At 45.7% G+C, this 20,142-nt stretch overlaps 1 protein-coding gene across 2 annotated transcripts; it reads left to right on the top strand.

The window, feature by feature from the left end:
- The first annotated feature begins 39 nt into the window (after positions 1-39).
- PRUNE1 (prune exopolyphosphatase 1) lies at positions 40-19,902 on the top strand. 2 transcript variants are annotated; one of them, XM_004776774.2, is made up of 8 exons: positions 40-270; positions 7,853-7,945; positions 8,495-8,697; positions 10,072-10,256; positions 10,896-11,054; positions 12,330-12,424; positions 15,696-15,854; positions 17,977-19,902. In XM_004776774.2, exons 1-8 carry the CDS (start codon positions 232-234, stop codon positions 18,403-18,405), a joined length of 1,362 nt encoding a protein of 453 aa, XP_004776831.1. In that variant the 5' UTR covers positions 40-231; the 3' UTR covers positions 18,406-19,902. The 2 variants fall into 2 exon arrangements, with proteins under 2 accessions (XP_004776831.1, XP_012903401.1); XM_013047947.2 differs by lacking the exons at positions 40-270; positions 7,853-7,945; positions 10,072-10,256 and having other exon boundaries at positions 8,561-8,697.
- Positions 19,903-20,142: the final 240 nt, after the last annotated feature.

The following is a 20,142-nucleotide window of genomic DNA, read 5'->3' as shown; positions in this document are numbered from 1 at the left end:
CGTGAGTCTTTGGGCGCAGAGCTCCGCCTCCGCCAATGCGGGCGGGGCGACGTCGCACTCCAGGAGTGCCGGATTACGCACTTCCTCCGGGGGGTTGGGGCAGAATAGCTGTGTGACGGGTTCGAGTCCCGCCTCCTGACTTTCGCCCCTAGCCCCTGAGTCCCCGGGCGGGGCGCATTCGCCTGGTAACCTCTCCACGGCCAGGGGCGGTGGCACACCCGGGACTTCACCATGGAGGACTACCTGCAGGGTTGTCGAGCCGCTCTGCAGGTAACGAATCCCAGTCTGTGATCGTAAGGAATGAAGCATGAGGTCTAGAAAGAAAATACGGAATCTGGGGAGCCCCGATGGTGTGTAGGGAGGGAACACGGCATTGTGGGGTGGGGGCTTGGGATCAGATCAGGCTTGGGGCCGGGGTAGTGAGGCAAGAGAACCTAGCTGAGGGGAATGCTGCTCAGTCTCCCGGTTTTTGGCTTCTGCCTTTGGGGTCTCCCCTAGAGCTGGGAGGAGGAATCGTGGATCTGGGACCTGTGTCTGAGCCTCTGCTCGTGGTCGCCTGGTCAGTTCCGTCAAAAGGTGGAGGGCCGTGCCACCGCCTGTCGTGCCGCGCTAGTTTATTTATCCTTTTCTCCCCGCCCCTCTTTCAGTTCACCGCTTACCCGCCCTCTTTGGCCCATTGGCCTCCAGGTGAGACCCGGGGGTGCGAGAGAACCTTTGCCCACGGCCTTACTACCTCAGAAGAGCTGTTTTCGTCCGGCGGGCCGAACTCCTTCTAGATTAGAAAATCATGTTTTACTTTAAATCTATTTTTAAGCTAAACGTGCTCAGTATTGCAGGCATACTTATTGTTGACCCCAAACTTGCATTCCTTTGCCTCCAGTTTTCTTCCTCGGCCTTAACGCACTTAAATTATGTAAGAATCCCCTGCCTGGAAGGGATAAGCGCGAAGTGTGTTTGGAATCAAAACTATAAGCTTGACTTATTTTGGGTACTTATTTTGGCTTATTTTTGGTACTCTAAGCTAGTTGGAATCTCCCAGCCATGCGGACTGATTAGGCAACATTAGGCTCTTTACAGTTAGCAGCAAAAAGCTGACCAGAGCGAGGTTCTAGGAGGTCACCTGGCCCTCTACTTCAAGTGACACTGCCCATGTGGAGACCTAGACAAATGGTTGACTATGCTTTCCTTTTGAAGTGGCTTTTTTTTTTTTTAAGATTTTATTTATTTATTTGACACACAGAGAGAGATCACAAGTAGGCAGAGAGGCGGGCAGAGAGGGGGAAGCAGACTCCCCACTGAGCAGAGAGCCCGATGCAGGACTCCATCTCAGGACCCTGAGATCATGACCTGAACGAGAGGCAGAGGTTTTAACAACTGAGCCACCCAGGTGCTCCTTTTTTTTTTTTTTTTTAAGATTTTATTTATTTATTTGACACACAGAGAGAGATCACAAATAGGCAGAGAGACAGACAGAGAGAGAGAGATGAGGAGAAGCAGGCTCCCTGCTGAGCAGAGAGCCCCATGCGGGACTGGATCCCAGGCCCCTGGGATCATGACCTGAGCCGAAGGTAGAGGCTTAACCCACTGAGCCACCCAGGCGCCCCCAGGTGCTCCCTTTTGAAGTGTCTTAAACCCTGCAAATTCCCCTGGTGGATAAATTCTGGTCTTTAACAAATCCTAGGGGTGCCTGGGTGGGCAAAGGACCATTTTAATATTACCAGTTGCACCGAATTTTTCCTTATGAGATGCAGTTTTGGGAAACATTGATTTAATGCATAGGGCAATTTGTTTTGTTTTTAAAGGTTTTTTAAAATTTATTTGACATAGAGTGACAGTGAGAGAGGGAATACAAGCAGGAGGAGTGGGAGAGGGAGAGCCAGATGCGGGGATGGATCATGACCTGAGCCGAAGGTGGGGGTTTAACGACTGAGCCACCCAGGCACCCCAGCATAGAGCAATTTGGAGCCAATTTGTTTCATTACCTGTGATTTCCACTGTAGGGAGGTCATTGAAGGTCCAGTGTAGAATCTTTGTGGCAGTCTTCTGAGTGCTAAGCAGTGGAATCCCCCCCCCTCCCAACAGTAACCCAAATGATGGGTGTCCTTTCCACCATTTGGTAAAGAGCCCTTGGACCCAAAACCTCACCAAATAGCCTTTCATTGCATGCATCCATCCTGCAGGATCTACGCTTTTGAGTCCCTCCAGGCTAATAGCATATCTCCTACAGCAGTCTGAAGCTGAAAAATACTGGGTTTTTCCAGTATTGGTGGTATCCTGACCCCCCCCTCTTTTTTTTTTTTTTTTTTTTTTTGCCGAATTCATCTCCTAAGGAACAAAATCTAGATATTTTTTTTTTCCAAATTTGTGAAGGTGAAGTTGTATCTTGGAGATCTTTTCACACAGCCTAGCTAGGGCTGGGAGAAATAAGAAAATCGAACTCTAGGACTGTTAGCAGAGGAACTGGTGGCAAGACATACAGGCGATGGCCAACGATTTAGCTAGCTTTTAATTGTAGAAATGGTAAATACACACAGTGAAAAAACTTAAATACAAAGAAGATCCGAAATTAAAAAGAACAAGATCTTTTTTTTTTTTTTTTTAAAGATTTTATTTATTTATTTGACAGACAGAGATCACAAGCAGGCAGAGAGGCAGGCAGAGAGAGAGGAGGAAGCAGGCTCCCTGCTGAGCAGAGAGCCCGATGCGGGGCTCGATCCCAGGACCCTGAGATCACGACCCGAGCCGAAGGCAGCGGCTTAACCCACTGAGCCACCCAGGCGCCCCGAACAAGATCTTTTTTACTTCTCCTCATCCAGTCCCCAGAGGCTGTACTGTTGTTTCTTGTGTAAAGAAAGACACAATTTAGACTGAGACTCTTTTATAAGTTTGAGTGTTTCCATTAAGCTATGTTAAACTTTTCAGGAAATGTGGGTGCTTGACTTTTTTTTTTTTTAAGACTTTATTTGTTTATTTGACAGACAGAGATCACAAGTAGACAGAGAGGCAGGCAGAGAGAGAGGGAAGCAGGCTCCCTGCTGAGCAGAGAGCCCGATGCCCGATGCCGGACTCGATCCCAGGACCCTGAGATCATGACCTGAGCTGAAGGCAGCGGCTTAACCCACTGAGCCACCCAGGGACCCTGGGTGCTTGACTTTTACACAGGGCAGGAGAGTTTCAGTTTGTTCACGCATAACGGATAATTGCACCCCTTTTCATTCTCAGAGTGTCCCTCTTTGAACAGCAGAGTGTTCAGTCACCAGAGTCATAAACTATGTTTAAAGATTAAGACACATGCCCACGAAAAGATAGCGAGTTCCATATGAGAGCCACAAGTGCTGGCAGCTGGAGGTCTGGAGGAAGAGGATTGCTATGGTGTGGGTGGTCATGGAAGGCAACACAGAGTCAGGGGCTTTAGGTGGCATGCATGAACCAGGAGGGACAGGTAGAGAAAGAAGATGGAAGCCAGTTCATCTTTCCAACCACAGAGTAGGCACTTCTCGGTTATCACATTTAATCCTCAGAACAACTTCATGAAATTGGTTACAGTACGACCATTTTTAAAACCAAAAATGATGGGGTGCCTGGGTGGCTCAGTGGGTTAAGCCTCTGCCTTCGGCTCAGGTCATGATCTCAGGGTCCTGGGATCAAGCCCTGCCTCCGGCTCTCTGCTCAGCGCGGAGCCTGCTTCCCCCCACCCCCACCCCCACCTGCCTCTCTGCCTACTTGTGATCTCTCTCTCTCTTTGTCAAATAAATTTAAAAAAATCTTTAAAAAAAATAAAAAGAATAATAAATTTAAAAATAAAACAAAAAAATGAAGCTTAGAGAGGCCCAAATCCCACAGCAAGTAAGAAGCAGAGCTGGACGTGGGGGGAGCAGTGTGGACCTGGGTGGCTCTGTCATTTGGGTGTCTGCACAGGTCATGATCCCAGTGTTCCGGGATCGAGCCCTGAATTGGGCTCCCTGCTCAATGGGGAGTCTGCTTCTCCCTCCCCCTTTGCCACTCCCCCCTGCTTGTGTTTTCTCTCTCTCTCTCTGTCAAATAAATACGTGAAATCTTTAGAAGCAGCAGCAGCAGCAGAGCCAGGATTCAACCCTAGTCTGTGATCTCTTCAAATGACAGTTCTGCTGCTTTCTGACAGAAGAACAAAGAGCTTGAAGGGCACAGCTGGGGATATGCACAACATGTCTTGTGGGTGATGCATAGACTGGACAGACTGGGGTGATGGTGGACCCTGATGGCGAAAGGAAGGCCACCACAGTCACCTGCTCAGTCCTCTTCCAAGATGTGGCAAAAGTGCCAGAGGATTCCTCTTGTATTCATTCCTTTTGGCTGCTCTCTTGGCTTGCCTGAGCAAGGGGTTAGTTGTTCACCTTCCCATGGATTTCCTTTCTCCTCAGAGTTGGTTGTATGTGGTCCCTTCTTTCTGCTTTTCTGCTTAGCCTTCTCTCTGTGCTGCTCATCTGACTTGTCCTGATTCAGCTGAACCAGCCCTAATGGGAGTGAGTTTTGGAAAGTTCCTTGGGGGTCTAGCACTAGGTCTGTCCCGCTTGCTCGGCCTTCCCGCCGTTCCACATCCCTTTCTTCTCCAGAGTCAGAACCGTATGACCACGTGTGTCTATAATACGGTTCCCTTTCTAGGGACCATGGTGCCCGTCTTACCACTTCAGTGAGCTCCTTATCTCTGCAGCCACTCACCTCGACCGCTTTGTTGTCCCTTGGGTCCATAGACATCTGGGCAGTTCTTGATATCCAAGAAATGGGAGGGGGGGCTGCTTTCTCTTGTACCAGGAGGCGGACTTGTGAGTTAGAAGAGTTACCATAGGACTGAATTCTCATATTATATAGGAAAAGAGTTTAATGTTGGGGAAGAACCTCTGCTCTCCCCTCCTGTTCAGTATGAGTGAGTGTGGGCTACCACTTATGAGGTGCCTTGGAGAAATGGGTGCAGGGAAGAACCAAAGGACACACTTTCCCCAGAGGTCCTTTCAGCAAAACCTCAACAGGTAACCTCTGCGTTTTGTACTTCTCTGGGGTGTTGGGAGTCAGAGATGCGCAAAAGGTAGCTTAAAACAAAAAAACTTGGGGTGCGTGGCTGGCTGAGTTGGAAGTGCCTCTGACTCTTGATCTCTGGGTTGTGAGTTTGAGCACCATGTTGGGTATATAAATTACTTAAATAATTAAAGCTTAAAAAAAAAAACCTATCTAGTCACTAGTTAGGGCAATTTATGTCACCAGAGGTCTTGTAAAATTATCCCTTTCTGGCTGTAGCTTTCTGGGGGAGGGAAAGGAGTGGGTAACAGCCAAATAGGCAAAATGATTCTAGGTTCGCTTAGATTCCCTTTCCTCCTATAGCACATTACTTGATAACCATTCATTGCTGTTTTGCTCCCCTGAACCCCTTTCCTACTTTTTGAAACTCTTGCTTCTAGCAAATCTTTCCTGATTGAAGCAGAGTGTTTGGTTTTTCACCTGTCTGTAACCCAGTAGTGTTTAGCTGGTAGTGATTTTTGCCTGCCCTCCCCCTCCACCCCCGGAATATTTGGCAAATATGAAGACATTTTTTATTGTCATGCCTGAGATTGCTCCTGGCATCTAGTGGGTAGAATCAGGATGCTGCCAAACACCCTCGCTTGCACAGGACAGCCCCCACCCACAGCAAAGGATGATCCAGTCCAAAATGCCAATAGTACTAAAATTAGGAGACTCTGCTATAACTGGTATGTCTCATTTTGTCTTTTACCCCTTCTTTTGTCAGAGGGCAGCTGAAATAGAAGTTCAAAAGTAAGAGAGAATTCTTGTGCCCTAAGCTGAGCCATGGACTTTATGTTCTCATTGTATCTGGCAGAACGCTCATTCCTGGAATGAAATAATAATTCCTTTTTTTAAAAAAGATTTGTATTTATTTCTTTGTCAGAGAGAGTTGAGCACAAGCAGAGGAAGCAACAGGCAGAGGGAGAGGCAGACTCATCACTGAGCAGGGAGCCCAATGTGGGTCTCAATCCCTGAGATCAAGACCTGAGCCGAAGGTAGACGGCCAACCGACTGAACCACCCAGGCATCCCTGAAATAATAATTCATATATATATATATATATATATGTATGTATTTATTTATTTATTTATTTTTGACACAGAGAAAGAGATCACAAGTAGGCAGAGAGGCAGGCAGAGAGATAGGGGGAAGCAGGCTCCCTGCTGAGCAGAGAGCCCTATGTGGGGCTCAATCCCAGGAACCAGATATCACGACCTGAGCCAAAGGTAGAGGCTTAACCCACTGACCCAGGCTTAACCCACCCACCCAGGTGCCCCTAAAGAGATTTTTTTTTTTTAAGATTTCATTTATTTATTTGATAGAGAGAGAAAGAGCAAGAGCAGGAGCACAGCAGGGGAGTGCGAGAGGGAGAAGCAGACTTCCCGCTGAAGAGGGGAGCCTGATGTGGAGCTTGATCCCAGTATCCTGGGATCATAACCTGAGCTGAAGGCAGACGCTTAATGACTGAGCCACCCAGCCGCCCCCTGAAATAATAATTCTTAAAAGTATCTACCTTAGGCCTCTGCCTTCAGCTCAGGTCATGATCTCAGGGTCCTGGGATTGAGCCCCACATGGGGCTCTCTGCTCAACAGGGAGCCTGCTTCCTCCTGACTCTCTGCCTGCCTCTCTGCCTACTAGTGATCTCTTTCTCTGTCAAGTGGATAAATAAAATCTTAAAATAAACAAATAAATAAATAAATAAATGCCCTTTAAAAAATAAATAAATACTACTTGTTGATCTCTGTCTGTCAAATAAAGAAATCTTTTAAAAATAAATAAATAAAAGTTCCAGCAGTAGCAAGTGTTCTTGTTCTGTTTTGTTTGTTTTTGAGATTTTATTTAATCATTCGACAGACAGAGATAGCAAGTAGGCAGAGAGGCAGGCAGAGAGAGAGGAAGGGAAGCAGGCTCCCCATTGAGCAGAGAGCCTGACTGCGAGCCTCTCTCCCAGGACCCTGAGATCATAGACCTGAGCCGAAGGTAGAGGCTTTAACCCACTGAACCACCCAGGTGCCCCAGGTGTTCTTATTTTAATCTGAACCTGCTGGGGAAAAGTGTCTGGGTCCTGGGTAGTGAGAGTGTTGGTTGAATCTGGTTATCAGTGTGGCTTCTCTGGTTTGGGGGAGTTTTCATGGGCTAGATGACTGGAGTAGATTTTATTTTTACCTTTATTTTCAAGAGCTCTTCACCTCTTAGGATTCAGAACTATAAGGATGCTTTTCCATATTTTGAAAATGGCGGGGGTTGGGGAACAAAAACCAAATTGGGTTGATAATGGCTTGAATCCGTCAGCTACCTCAACTGCTCTACCTTTGAGTTCTCCAGTGCCCAAAGAAGCATAAGAAGTTAGAGAATTATTTATTGCTGTTCTTTTTTTAAGTTGACAAGGAGACGGTGTAGTAGAAGAAAGGTCACTCTTCTACTTACGGGGTGCAGGTGGAATGCTTAAACTTAGCTGAACTTGGCTGTCCTCTCAGCTAGTCAATATCCTCATCCATGAAATGAGGACCTGTAAGATTATCTGGTCTACTTCCTCTGTGAGGATCAGTGAGAAGAGGTGTGTGGGGCGCCTGGGTGGCTCAGTGGGTTCAGGTCATGATCCCAGGGTCCTGGGATCGAGCCCTACATCAGGCTCTGTGTTCAGCCGGGAGCCTGCTTCCCCTTCTCTCTCTCTGCCTGCCTTTGCCTACTTGTGATCTCTGTCGGTCAAATAAATAAATTAATTAAGAAAAAAAAAAGAGGTGTGTGAAGCCCTGCTCTCATGTAAGGTAAATGGAAATAGAGATGCTTCTAGTGTCCCATTCTCTTTCCTCACCAGGAGTCCCGGCCGCTACACGTTGTGCTGGGAAATGAAGCCTGTGATTTGGACTCCATGGTGTCAGCTCTTGCCCTGGCTTTTTACCTGGCAAAGGTGAGTCCTTAGTGACAGAGTCCCTTAGAATGAAAAGGTCTGGGTGCAAGACCCAACTCTGCGACTTAACACTATTTAGTCTTGGGTCAGTTAAATTCCTTAACTTTGTGGAGTCTCAGGTTACCATCTGTAGAAACTGAAATGATACTATTTTGCAATGTTGCTGGGAGGATCAAATGAATAGAAGTATTTTGAAGAATTTATAAATCATAAAGCAATATTCAGCAGTTGATTATTGAATTCTTCTGGGTACCAGTGATGTCATGCCCAGGTCAGCTCTTGAAGACTGGTAATCCCTTCTCTGCAACATCTAGAACTAGGTCTTTTCCATGAGTTTTCTTGTTGACCTTCATGTTATGCTAAGAAGGAGAGAGGGCAAGAGTTGTCCTTTTATTTTTATCAACTGGGTAATTGTGGCTTTGAAAAAGGCAGTAACTTACCCAAGATCACATCTCCTTTAGTCCCAATAATCTTGATATTTTTCCCATTTACCCCCAAACATTTTTCCTGTTTATCCCCAAACGTGTTCTTTTCACTTTCCTTATCCAGACGACAGAGGCTGAGGAAGTCTTTGTGCCAGTCTTAAATATAAATCGTGCTGAGCTACCTCTACGTGGTGACAATGTCTTCTTCCTTCAGAAGATTAACATTCCAGAGTCCCTCTTGATTTTCCGGGATGAGATTGACCTCCATGCCTTGCACCAAGCTGGCCGACTTACCCTTGTCCTTGTTGACCATCATGTCTTACCCAAGTAAGTAGAAGGAAGTTAAGCCGATATTTATCATGTGCCATGTCGAGTTCTGATGAGTAAGAAATAAAGAGAGGAAGAAAGAATTTCTTCTCTTGGGGATCTCGCAGGCTACTTGTGATTGCTAGGTCATATCAGATACAGAAAATCAACAGGAAATACTGTTAGTTCTTCAGTTATGTAAGTAAACAAAAAGAAATAGAAACATGGAGAGGTCAAACTGAAGGAGAACTCAAATCATTTAAATGTGCCTTTGGTATCATTATTTTGTGGCAGATTTATTGTAGTAGAAGCCTTTGAATAATGCTTGCAACTCTATTTTTAATTTTTAATTTTTTAATTATTTCCTACATAAGGCAATATCTCAGTTGTATTGTGATGGGTATTAGAGGTGTGTGATAACCGACACTATAGAGGACAAGAAGTGCATGAAGGATGGGGTAGTTAAATGTACTCAAGGGGAGTGGAGGGTGTGAGGAAAGGTTTCCTAAGAGAGTTGACCCTTGATCTCATTCTTGAGTGTTTGCTCCTGGAGTGGGGAGGCAAAGTAGTTAGGAAGAGCAATCCAGGCGGAGAAAGGAATTAATATGAGCAAAGCCAGGCAGGCATGAAATAGCATAGTGAATGGGAGAACTGGAATTTGTTTTGCCTGACTGGAGCATAAAATGTGACAGAGAAGTAGGATAGATGAAGAGGTGAGACTAGTGAGGTCAGTGGAGACCAGATGGTGGAGACCCTGCAGGCCCTGCCAAGGAGACTAGACTTGGTGTTAGGGTAGTGGGGGACTATTGTGAGTTATATTTATTCCAGATCCTAACAGAATCAAATCTGCATTTTTCAAATGATCATTCAGCTGCTTTGTCGCCAAGAGCTGGGGGGGCGGGGGGGGCGGGTGTGTCCAAGATTGGGAGTAGGTCTTTGGTTAGGAAAACTATTGGAATGATTTGGGTGAGAGATATTGAGGGTCTAGAATAAGGCAGTAGCAGAGCCATGGTGGGGGGATGGGGATAGAAGCCATAGAATCTGGTGAACTGTATGGAATTTGGGTATTGAGTGGATTGAGATGACAGAAGAGATTTAAATGAGAGATTTGATGTCAAGGGTGTCAGTCAGAAAGAAAACTGCGAAGGGCATCAGATACATGGATAAGATACTTGTGGCTGATACTTCACCAAATTCACTTACACACTATTTAAAGATGACTTCAGTTACAGCATGAAAGAAAAGAATTGAGAACAGTGAGGCAGAGGTGGAAGTGCCCAAAGTTCCCTGTGGTTTGCCCAAGATGTGCATTTTCCTTCATGGGTGAGGTGGAGATTTGGTTAGAACCGGCTGGAGTGCCCCTACCTATCTTTCTTTCTCTTTCCCCCCCCACAGAAGTGATGCAGCCCTAGAGGAGGCAGTGGTAGAGGTGCTAGACCATCGGCCCATCGAGCAGAAACACTGCCCTCCCTGCCACGTTTGCGTTGAGCTGGTGGGGTCCTGCGCTACCCTGGTGACTGAGAGAATCCTGCAGGGGGCACCAGAGATTTTGGATGGGCAAACTGCAGCCCTTCTGCATGGTGAGGGTGGCTTTTGGTTTAGGAGAGTAGAAAGGCCTTTTTTTTTTTTTTTTGTTAAAGTCTGGATCCTCATTCATTCATTCCTTCTTTCTTTTTAAAGATTTTATTTATTTATTTATTTATTTAATCTCTGCTGAGCAAAGAGCCCAATGCGGGGCTCAATCCCAGGACCCTGGGATCATGACTTGAGCTGAAGGCAGAGGCTTTAACCCACTGAGCCACCCAGGTGCCCCCTTTTAAAAGATTTTATTTGTCAGAGAGAGCACAAGCAAGGGGAGAGGGAGAAGGAGACTCTCCATTGAGCAGGGAGCCTGATGTGAGACTCTATCCCAACTTCTAAGTTTCTTTAATGGAATTTGGCCTACAAAAGGGAGGTCATCTCTCTCTGACTTGGTTTCAAGATCTCCAATTATTGGGATGCTCGGGCACCCTTTCTGCCTTTTCACCGTTTTCCTACTTACATTTTAGTTTGGATTTGGGAAGTCTTACTCAAGACATAGTCCCAGTTTCTTGTTTCATTTTCAGTGAGTTTGCCACATGGTCTTCTCTGTATTATGTCCATCTGGTTCGAGGGTTATGTGTGTTCTAGAGGTCATGAATGGAAGGCCATAGGATTTGAGTTCTGTCTTGTCTCTACAGGAACAATCATCCTGGACTGTGTCAACATGGACGTGAAAGTTGGAAAGGCAACCCCAAAAGACAGCAAATATGTGGAGAAACTGGAGGCCCTCTTCCCAGATCTGCCCAAGAGAAATGACATCTTTGACTCTCTACAAAAGGCAAAGTTTGATGTATCAGGTGTGAAACAGTAAACTGACTTCTCTCCCTTCCACGTGAGAAAACAGATGGGCAAGACTTGTTCATTGTACTTTTTTAAAGATTTTATTTATTTATTTGACAGATATCACAAGTAGGCAGAGAGAGAGGAAGGGAAGCAGGTGCCCTGCTGAGCAGAGAGCCAGATGCGGGCCACTGTCCCAGGACCCTGGGATCATGACCTGAGCCAAAGGCAGAGGCTTTAACCCACTGAGCTACCCAGGCACCCCCATTGTACTTTTTTTTTAGAGAGACAGAGAGCATGCAGAGTTGGCAGGGAGCGGCACAGAGGGAGAGAGAAAATCCTGAGCAGGCTCCATGCTCAGCACAGAGCCCAACATGGGCTCAATCTCATGACCCTGAGATCATGACCCAAGCCAGAATCCAGAGACTGCTGCTTAACCAACTGAGCCACCCAGGCACCCTGATTGTTCATTGTACTCTTGAACACCATTGAAACAATTCCAGAGTATGCATAATGATTTAAGCTTTATGGCAGAGAGAACCAAGGTAGTATGTGAGTCTGATCATGAACTTACTAATCATTTACTAGATTGTTCTATGCTGGCTATTGGGTAGGAATAGGAGGAATATATAAGATCGTCAGGTTTTGGGGCTCCTGGGTGGCTTAGTGGGTTAAAACCTCTGCATTCAGCTCAGGTCATGATCCCAAGGTCCTGGGATAGAGCCCCACATCGGGCTCTCTGCTCAGTGGGGAGCCTGCTTCCCCCTCTCTCTCTGCCTGCCTCTCTGCCTACTTGTGATCTCTGTCTGTTAAATAAATAAAATCTTTTTAAAAAAAATTTAAAAAAAGATTGTCAGGTTTCTAGTCTAATCAGGGAATATAGGTATATAAGTAAAATCTGCTGAAAGAATACTAAATTATCTGAATGAGATCTAGATGATTGTTTAGGGAAGTAGAAGAAACATTAAGGGTGAATATACATAGGACAAAGGAGGAGAACAAAAAACTTTTTTTGCCCAGATACCACCTGTTGACATTAAAAAAAAAAAAAAAGTACCACATGTACTTGTAGAAAGTTAAAACTGTGAAGAAAGGGGAAACAGCAACTATTGTGACTTAGTTATTTAAAATAATTTTTTATTATGTAATTTACATTCTTGGTTATCTCCCTATTGCCTCCAAAAAGGGGCTGTGTTTTTCCTCATCCTTGACCCATCTTGGTGTACTCACCTTCCTGGTCAGGGGACCCTGGGCTCTCTTATTTGACCCCTGGTCTCACATCCATTGTCTAGGACTGACCACTGAGCAGATGCTGAGAAAGGACCAGAAGACCATCTTCCGACAAGGCACCAAGGTGGCCATTAGTGCAATATATATGGATTTGGAGGTAAGAGCAAGGTGGAAGTGTGGGTGGGGAGAGACAGCCCTCAGTTATATGTGCAACGTTGCCCCTCACTCCTGGCTCCCCTCCGTAATGTATCTCGTACCTGTGTACCTTTTGTCATGTCTGCTGTCACTCCAACAGTCCATGACCCCTCACTACACCATCGTGATAGGCTGCATACTGGTTTTTCTGCTTTTGCACCCTGCAAACCATGTTCCCCACAGCAGCCAGAGTGATCTCTATAAGATGTAAGTCCAAAAAAAAAAACCACAAAATAAAAAAGATGTAAGTCAGTCAAATCAGCCCTCTCCCTCTGCTGCCTTTTCATTGCATTCTTTTTTTTTTTTTTTAAGATTATTTATTTATTTATTTATTTATGAGAGAGAGAGAGAAAGAGCACACACAGTTGGGGAGCAGCAGGCAGAGAGAGAGGGAGAAGCAGGCTTCCTGCTGAGCAGGGAGCCCGATGTGGGACTCAATCCCAGGACTCTGGGATCATGACCTGAGCTGAAGGCAGACGCTTAACGACTGAGCCACCTCGGCATCCCTCTTTGCATTCCGAATAGAATCTAAAGGCCCTGGTATGGTTTACAGGGCCCTCCTTGTTCTGGCCTTCATCTCTCTCTCTGTCCTCATCTCCTTCCAGCCCCACTCCTGCACTCACAGTGCTGCAGCCACACTAATTTTCTTTCTGTGCCCTGGAACCGTTAAGCTCATTCCCATCTCAGGGCCTTTGCACTGGCTTTTCCCTTTGCAGAGCTGGCTCTTTCTTATCACTCAGATCTTAATTCAGATGTCCCCTCTTTTAAGAAGTTTTTCCTGACTGCTATTACTGACATAATATCCTCTGTGCTCAAAAATCTCTTAATTTTTGAATATTGTTCATAGCACTTAATGGACTGAAATAACCAATTTTGTGGTTTCCTTGTTTATTACTTATATTCCTGGTAGTTTATCAGCTCCACCAGAGGTGGGACCCTATCTCTTTTGTTTCTGCTGTATCTCTAGCACCTTTGACAGTACCTGGCAACAGTGGGTGCTCAGTAAATTTTGTTGAATGGGTGACTGAATATAACTTTGATAATGGTATTTTATTTATTTATTTATTTATTTATTTATTTTTTAAAGATTTTATTTATTTATTTGACAGAGAGAGATCACAGGTAGGTAGAGAGGCTGGCAGAGAGAGAGAGGGAGGGGAGCAGGCTCCCTGCTGAGCAGAGAGCCCGACGTGGGACTCGATCCCAGGACCCTGAGATCATGACCTGAGCCGAAGGCAGTGGCTTAACCCACTGAGCCACCCAGGCACCCGATAATGGTATTTTATTGCTGGTTCTATGTCATATTGATTTAAATCATTTGACAACCTGATCTGAACACATTCCTTCATCATCTATACAGCTTTCTACTAAAAACTATGTAAAAATACTAAATAAATTCAATAAGACAAGAAAGCCAGGTCTCTTCCCTTGCTGCCTCATTTGAGAAACATAAGAACAGAAAAGGCTTGGGACGCCTGGGGGGCTCAGTTGGTTAAGCAGCTGCCTTCGGCTCAGGTCATGGTCCCGGCGTCATGGGATCGAGTCCCACATCGGGCTCCTTGCTTGTCAGGGAGCCTGCTTCTCCCTCTGCCTCTGCCTCTGCCTCTGCCTGCCATTCTGCCTGCCTGTGCTCACTCTCTCTGACAAATAAATGAAATCTTTAAAAAAAAAAAAAAAAGAACAGAAAAGGCTTGCTAAATAAATTGACACAGTACAAATCAACACAAATCAACACATTAGAAATGTGTCAGCAGGGCACCTGGGTGGCTCAGTGGGTTGAGCCGCTGCCTTCGGCTCAGGTCATGATCTCGGGTCTTGGAATCGAGTCCCGCATCGGGCTCTCTGCTCAGCGGAGAGCCTGCTTCCCTCTCTCTCTCTGTCTGCCTGCCTCTCTACCTACTTGTGATCTCTGTCTGTCAAATAAATAAAATCTTTAAAAAAAAAAAAAATGTGTCAGCAGGGGCGCCTGGGTGGCTCAGTGGATTAAGCCTCTGCCTTCGGCTCAGGTCATGATCTCAGGGTCCTGGGATCAAGCCCCACATTCGGCTCTCAGCTTAGCATGGATCCTGCTTCCCCCTCTCTCTCTGCCTGGCCTCTCTGCCTACTTATGATTTCTCTGTGTCAAATAAATAAGTAAAATCTTAAAAAAAAAAATGTATCAGCAAAGCCCTGTCTGAAATAGCTGATGGTAGTATCCAGTAGAGAAAATACTACCTGAGACTTGAAAGAGTTGAGATTGGCAAAGAAGGAAGAGTCAAGGACACAGCTGGCCGGTCTGTTGTTATTTGTATGCCCCATTGTTCTGTCTTAGAATAAAAATACCTCTGAGACAAAGGCCTTGCTTGTTTGATGGCAAGAGCAGGAGAATCTTGTACATGCTAGCCATGTTCCACACGTGATAGTGCTTTAAGTTTTAAAACAATCACTTTTTTTTAATATTTATATAATTTTTTATTTTTTATTAACATATAATGTATTATTAGCCCCAAGGGTACAGGTCTATGAATCTCCAGGTTTACACACTTCACAGCACTCACCATAGCACATACCTTCCCCCATGTCCATAACCCCACCCCCCTCTCCCAACCCCCCTCCCCTTGGCAATCCTCAGTTTATTTTGTGAGATTAAGAGTCTCTTATGGTTTGTCTCCCTCCCGATCCCGTCTTGTTCCAAATGAATATATTTAAATGTGAAAAATTTTAAGTGGTAAAATTATCAACATTGCCTAGTATCCTTTTGCTGTTCCGAGATCCCATCCAGGATACCATATTAGATTTAATCAACATATCTCCTTAGGTTTCTCTTGGCTAGGAGGGCACGGATTGCATAGAGCACTGGGTGTGGTGAAAAAATAATGAATACTGTTACGCTGAAAACAATCACTTTTTAAAAAATAAATAAAACAATCACTTTTAATAACGGTTTAATCCTCATTTTACAAATGAAGAAACTCAAGGCCGAGGTGCTTAAAGAAACTCCTTGAGCATATAGCTAATAGGTCATAGAACTGAGTTTCAAACCAACTCTATCTGAACCTAAAACCTATATTCTCCCTGTCCTACCTATTGCTTCCCAGCACATAGATAACACAGAGTAAATATGAGACGCCTTTCTTAAGGAGTATAAGCCCTAGGTTAACATGGGAAGAAACCCTTTGTGAGCATAATTCGTTGCTGATGACAAGGAGGGTCCTGCTGTAGCCCTTATCGCTGCCCTGTTTGTTCTCTTTCAGGCCTTTCTGCAGAGGTCTGGCCTCATTGCAGATCTCCATGCTTTCTGCCAGGCTCACAGCTGTGATGTCTTGGTCACCATGACTATCTTTTTCAACACTCATAATGAGCCAGTGCGGCAGCTGGCTATTTTCTGTCCCCATGCAGCACTCCGAATGACGGTGAGTCTGTCTCTTCTCCAGCCTGAGGTCTGTATAGAGAGCTCTGCTTGTAAGCACCACCGTGTGCTATAAAAACCTGTCCTTGGGAAGCGCCTCGGTGGCCAGGTCTGTTGAGTGTGTGTATGACTATTGATTTCCACTCAGGTCATGATCTCATGGGTTGTAGGATGGAGCCCCTCATGGGTTGGTGGGGGGGGGGGGTGGGGTGGGTGGGTTGGTCAGCACTCAGTGGGGGGTCTGCTTGAGATTCTCCCTCCTGCCCCCCTCTACATGCATGTGCACTCACGCGCTCACTTGCTCTCTCTCTCTCTCTAATAAATCTTTAAAAAAAAAAAAAAAAGAAGACCTCCTTGGTTCTTTAATATATATATATATATATATATATATATTTTTTTTTTTTTTAAGATTTTAGTTACTCATTTGAGAGAGAGAACACAAACAGTGGGTGAGGCAGAGGGCGAGGGAGAAGCAGACTCCCTGCTGAGCTGGGAGCCGGACATGGGGTTCAACATGGGGCTGGATCCCAGGACGTGGAGATCATGACCTTACCCGAAGGCAGATGCTTAACCATCTGAGCCAACCAGGTGCCCCTTGATTCTTATATTTACATAGGAGTCCCTTGACCTTTTTCCAGAATCCTCCCTCCTTGCTTATTCCCATTCTCTCTAAATGTGAATAGCCTTAATCTTACTATTGTTGAGAAAGAAAGATTCCAAAGAGACTTAGAGACACAGTTCCTGTCTAGAAGGAACTTGAAATCAGATTAAAAAGCCATGTTATAGAGACTCCTGAATGGCTCAGTCATTTCTGGAAGCAAATGTAATTTCATTCAGTGGAAGGTAGTTTGGCATTGTGGGAAGAACTACAGTTTTATTTATTTATGTGAGAGAGAGAGAGCGCGAGCGAGTACACACAAGCAGGGGGAGTGGCAGGCAGAGGGAGAGGGAGAACCAGACCGCCTGCTGAGAGAGAGCTCAATTCCGGGCTGATCCCAGGGTCCCAGGATCATCACCTGAGCTGAAGACAGATGCTTAACTGACTGAGCCACCCAGGTGCCCCCAAAACTATAGTTTTAAAAGGCTAGACATGTTTTCTGTCCCAGATTTGCCACTTACCTGCTCCTTGGGCTCAAGCAAGTCAGTTGACTTCTGAGTCTGTACATAGCTAGTATCATCCACTGATTAGTCTGATGTCATCATTAAACATAAGGTCGCATGGCAAGCGCATTGCTCAGCTCAGAGTAAGCACTCAGCGAATGGTGGCTCTTACTAATCATGTCATGAAGGAAAGGGCCATGGGAAGGGCCTTCCCCACCTTCTGAAATGTCCTTGCCTTCTCACCATCACACCCCCCCTTTGCTGTTCTCTGAAGCTGTGCAGATAGCTGAAGTCTCCCCCAGTGTACCCCTCTTCTCACAGTGTACCCTACCTTTTCTTCTTCCTCCCATGGTAGAAATTATATAAAAGAGTGGTTTAGAACACTGGCTTCGGTGGTAGTTCTGGGTTCAAGTGTTAGCTCTACTTCATTCAAACTATGACCTTAGGCAAGTGACTTAATCCATCTAAGCCTCTGTTTCCCTACCTGTAAATGAGGGTAATACCAATCTTACAAGGTAGTTGTGACGATTCTATGAGATGATAACTGTAAGTGGTCAGACCCCACACGGTGCCTGGCGTACCTTCTGCCCCCACTTTGATCTTTGATCTATTCATTCTTTATGCCTCTGTCTTGCCCCTGACCTCAATCTAGATATTTGTCCCATTGTAGCTAAGGATCAAGATCCATCCAGTTTTTAAGCACTTGAAACAACACTATGTCAGGAGCTTGGGGTCCTGGGTTGCAATTCAGACTTTCCCATCATCTACATGATTTTGCTCAAGATACTTAATCTTTTCAGGCTTGGGTTTACTTATTAATTAAATGAAATATATGATTTCAAATGTGTCTTGTTTCCAAATATTATTAGCTAAAGGGCCTTTTTTCAAAGCAATAATACTGAACACTGGGTGATTTAATTTAAAAAAAAAGAATGCTTTTCTGTCAAAGAAGTCTCTAACTTGGAAACCACAGCTGTTTACTTCCCCACCTTATGCACCATCTACCCACCCTGTCTCCTCTGTAGATCTGCGGAGTTCTGGAACGCTCCCATTCTCCATCCCTGAAGCTGACCCCTGCCCCCAGCGCCCACCCGCACCTCCAAGCCTATCTTCAGGGCAACACCCAGATCTCTCGGAAGAAACTTCTCCCTCTGCTCCAGGAGGCCCTGTCAGCATATTTTGAGTCCATGCGGATCCCTTCCGGGCAGCCGGATACAGAGGGTGTGTGCCGGGAGCAGGCCGACAAGGAACTGGACAGGGCGGGTAACTCCCTGTTTCCTGGACTGAGTCAAGATGAGGAGGAGCCCCCACTACCCCCGACGCCCATGAACAGCCTGGTGGATGAGTGCCCGCTGGATCAGGGGTTACCCAAACTCTCCGCCGAGGCCATCTTTGAGAAGTGCAGTCAGATCTCGCAGTCACAGTCAACCACAGCCTCCATGTCTACGAAGTGATTGCTGGGAGGGCACAGGATGGAGAGAGGTTTCTTGAACCACTTCAAATGCATGTTTTGAGATGTGTCAGTGGTTCTGTCTTTGTGGCTCCGGGATGTGGTGTACTGTGTTCATGAACTGGGGAGAAGAAAGAAGTGAAAGAAAACAGCTGCTTTAGGGATAGCTTCCTGCTTTTCCCCCAGATCTCTACCAATCAGACAAATCATATTATTTAATTGAATTCTTCAAACCTGCGTTGACTCTCCTGTATTTCCTTTGCCGAGGGTACAGTGTGATACCCACACAGTTCCAGCAAGCAGCTCAAGAAGGCGCCCCCTCCGTAAGGCTCTGTGACAGAACCAGTATCTCTCATGGAACCATTCATTGTCTCCGTGTATTCATTTATGCTCTTATTCATTCAGCTATCGATTGAATACCTACTTTCAGCTAGCTAGAAAATAGGAGTGTGCTTTGCAAACTCCTCTTCCAGTTTTCAGCCTTCAACAGAATCCATCTCCATGACCTCTTTCTGTCCCCAGTTAGGTATGATAGCCGAGGCCGAGATGGCTACTTTTGTATTCTGAGCTGATAATGACTTTTCTAAGATCGGTGGGGAGCAATTGAGAGACCATCATCTTCTGTCCCGGTCAGCTGGCCTGGCTCTCAGTTTCTCTGGATCCCTCGGTCCCAGAGCCACGGGGACCCAAGAAAGACCCAGAAGACCCCTGGTGCTTGAGAGTTCAGGAGACATCCAGGAAAGCCTTAAGACCCCATAGGCACTCTTCCCAAAAGGCAGAAGAACTGCAGTGAGAGCCCCGCTCTGGGCTGTGCCTTGGAGGCCTGGCAATTTCTTGTCCATCCCGTTCTGTTTTTGCTCATATTGAAAGGTAGTATGGAGTTCTCATACCGACTGCCGTGAACTGTGTGTCTCTTGGTGAGACATTTCATTTCTCTAGGCCTCATCTGCCCCCATCTGTAAAACTAAGGATCTGAACTGGATATTCTCTGGTATTCTGTGATCTGCCTCTTGTTGCCATCACCTCTCTCCTGGCTTCTCTGTATTTGTTCATTTCTCTCCTCCCTGGGAATGCTCGGGGTGGCCAAATTGTCTATATTTCTGTGTGATTGTATCAAGGGACTCCGCCTCACGTAGCATGTACAGGGGTATAATTCATCCCATCATGACCCAGCAGAGAACTCCCCCACCGACTTGTTCTGCATGTGTAGAGTCTCCCTTTTCCCTTCAGACCAACTGGTCCCATCTTCGTCCTGCCCCACAGCCCAGCTTCTTGTAAGTCGCCTGTGGTTCCACTGGACAGTGGGGTATGTGAGATAGTTTTGGCATGATGTCTTCAGTATGAGGGGGATGGTGTGATTTCACTTTGAGGGGATGATGTCTGTAGCCATTGGAAGGTAAATATAGTGGTGTGATTACTGAACCAAAGGAATTTATGTTTTGTAACTTGGGTACTTTATTTTGCATTTTGTTAAAGTATTAAATACATTTTTTTTCCTGTTTGGGGTCTTATTGTCTCTTTTTACCTCCGATAATGGTTTCAGCCTCCTCAAGATTCATCTCCCTTCTTCCTGCCATATGGAGTGTCTCCCTTCATTAACTTTTTTGGGGAATGGAGAGCAGCAGCCTTTCCATCTCTCCGTATCCTCCGTCTTTCATTCATTTCTTCTTCCAGAGCGCTCTTAATAATGGTGTTCCCAATCTTGTTTATGCTTTATAAGCAGTCTTAAAACCAAAAATTT

Source organism: Mustela putorius, unplaced genomic scaffold (assembly GCF_011764305.1).
Source record: "Mustela putorius furo isolate JIRA1106 unplaced genomic scaffold, ASM1176430v1.1 tig00000695_pilon_pilon_pilon, whole genome shotgun sequence".
NCBI lineage: Eukaryota > Metazoa > Chordata > Mammalia > Carnivora > Mustelidae > Mustela > Mustela putorius.
The sequence above is the reverse complement of the archived record's forward strand: the minus strand, read 5'-3'. Positions and strand labels throughout refer to the sequence as shown.

Bases quoted from the DNA above. Each gene is read 5' to 3' on its own strand.
- PRUNE1 (XM_004776774.2), top strand. From the start codon at position 232: ATGGAGGACTACCTGCAGGGTTGTCGAGCCGCTCTGCAG. The intron at 10,257-10,895 runs GTGAGGGTGGCT...TTGTCTCTACAG, and splicing joins AACTGCAGCCCTTCTGCATG to GAACAATCATCCTGGACTGT. The intron at 12,425-15,695 runs GTAAGAGCAAGG...GTTCTCTTTCAG, and splicing joins CAATATATATGGATTTGGAG to GCCTTTCTGCAGAGGTCTGG.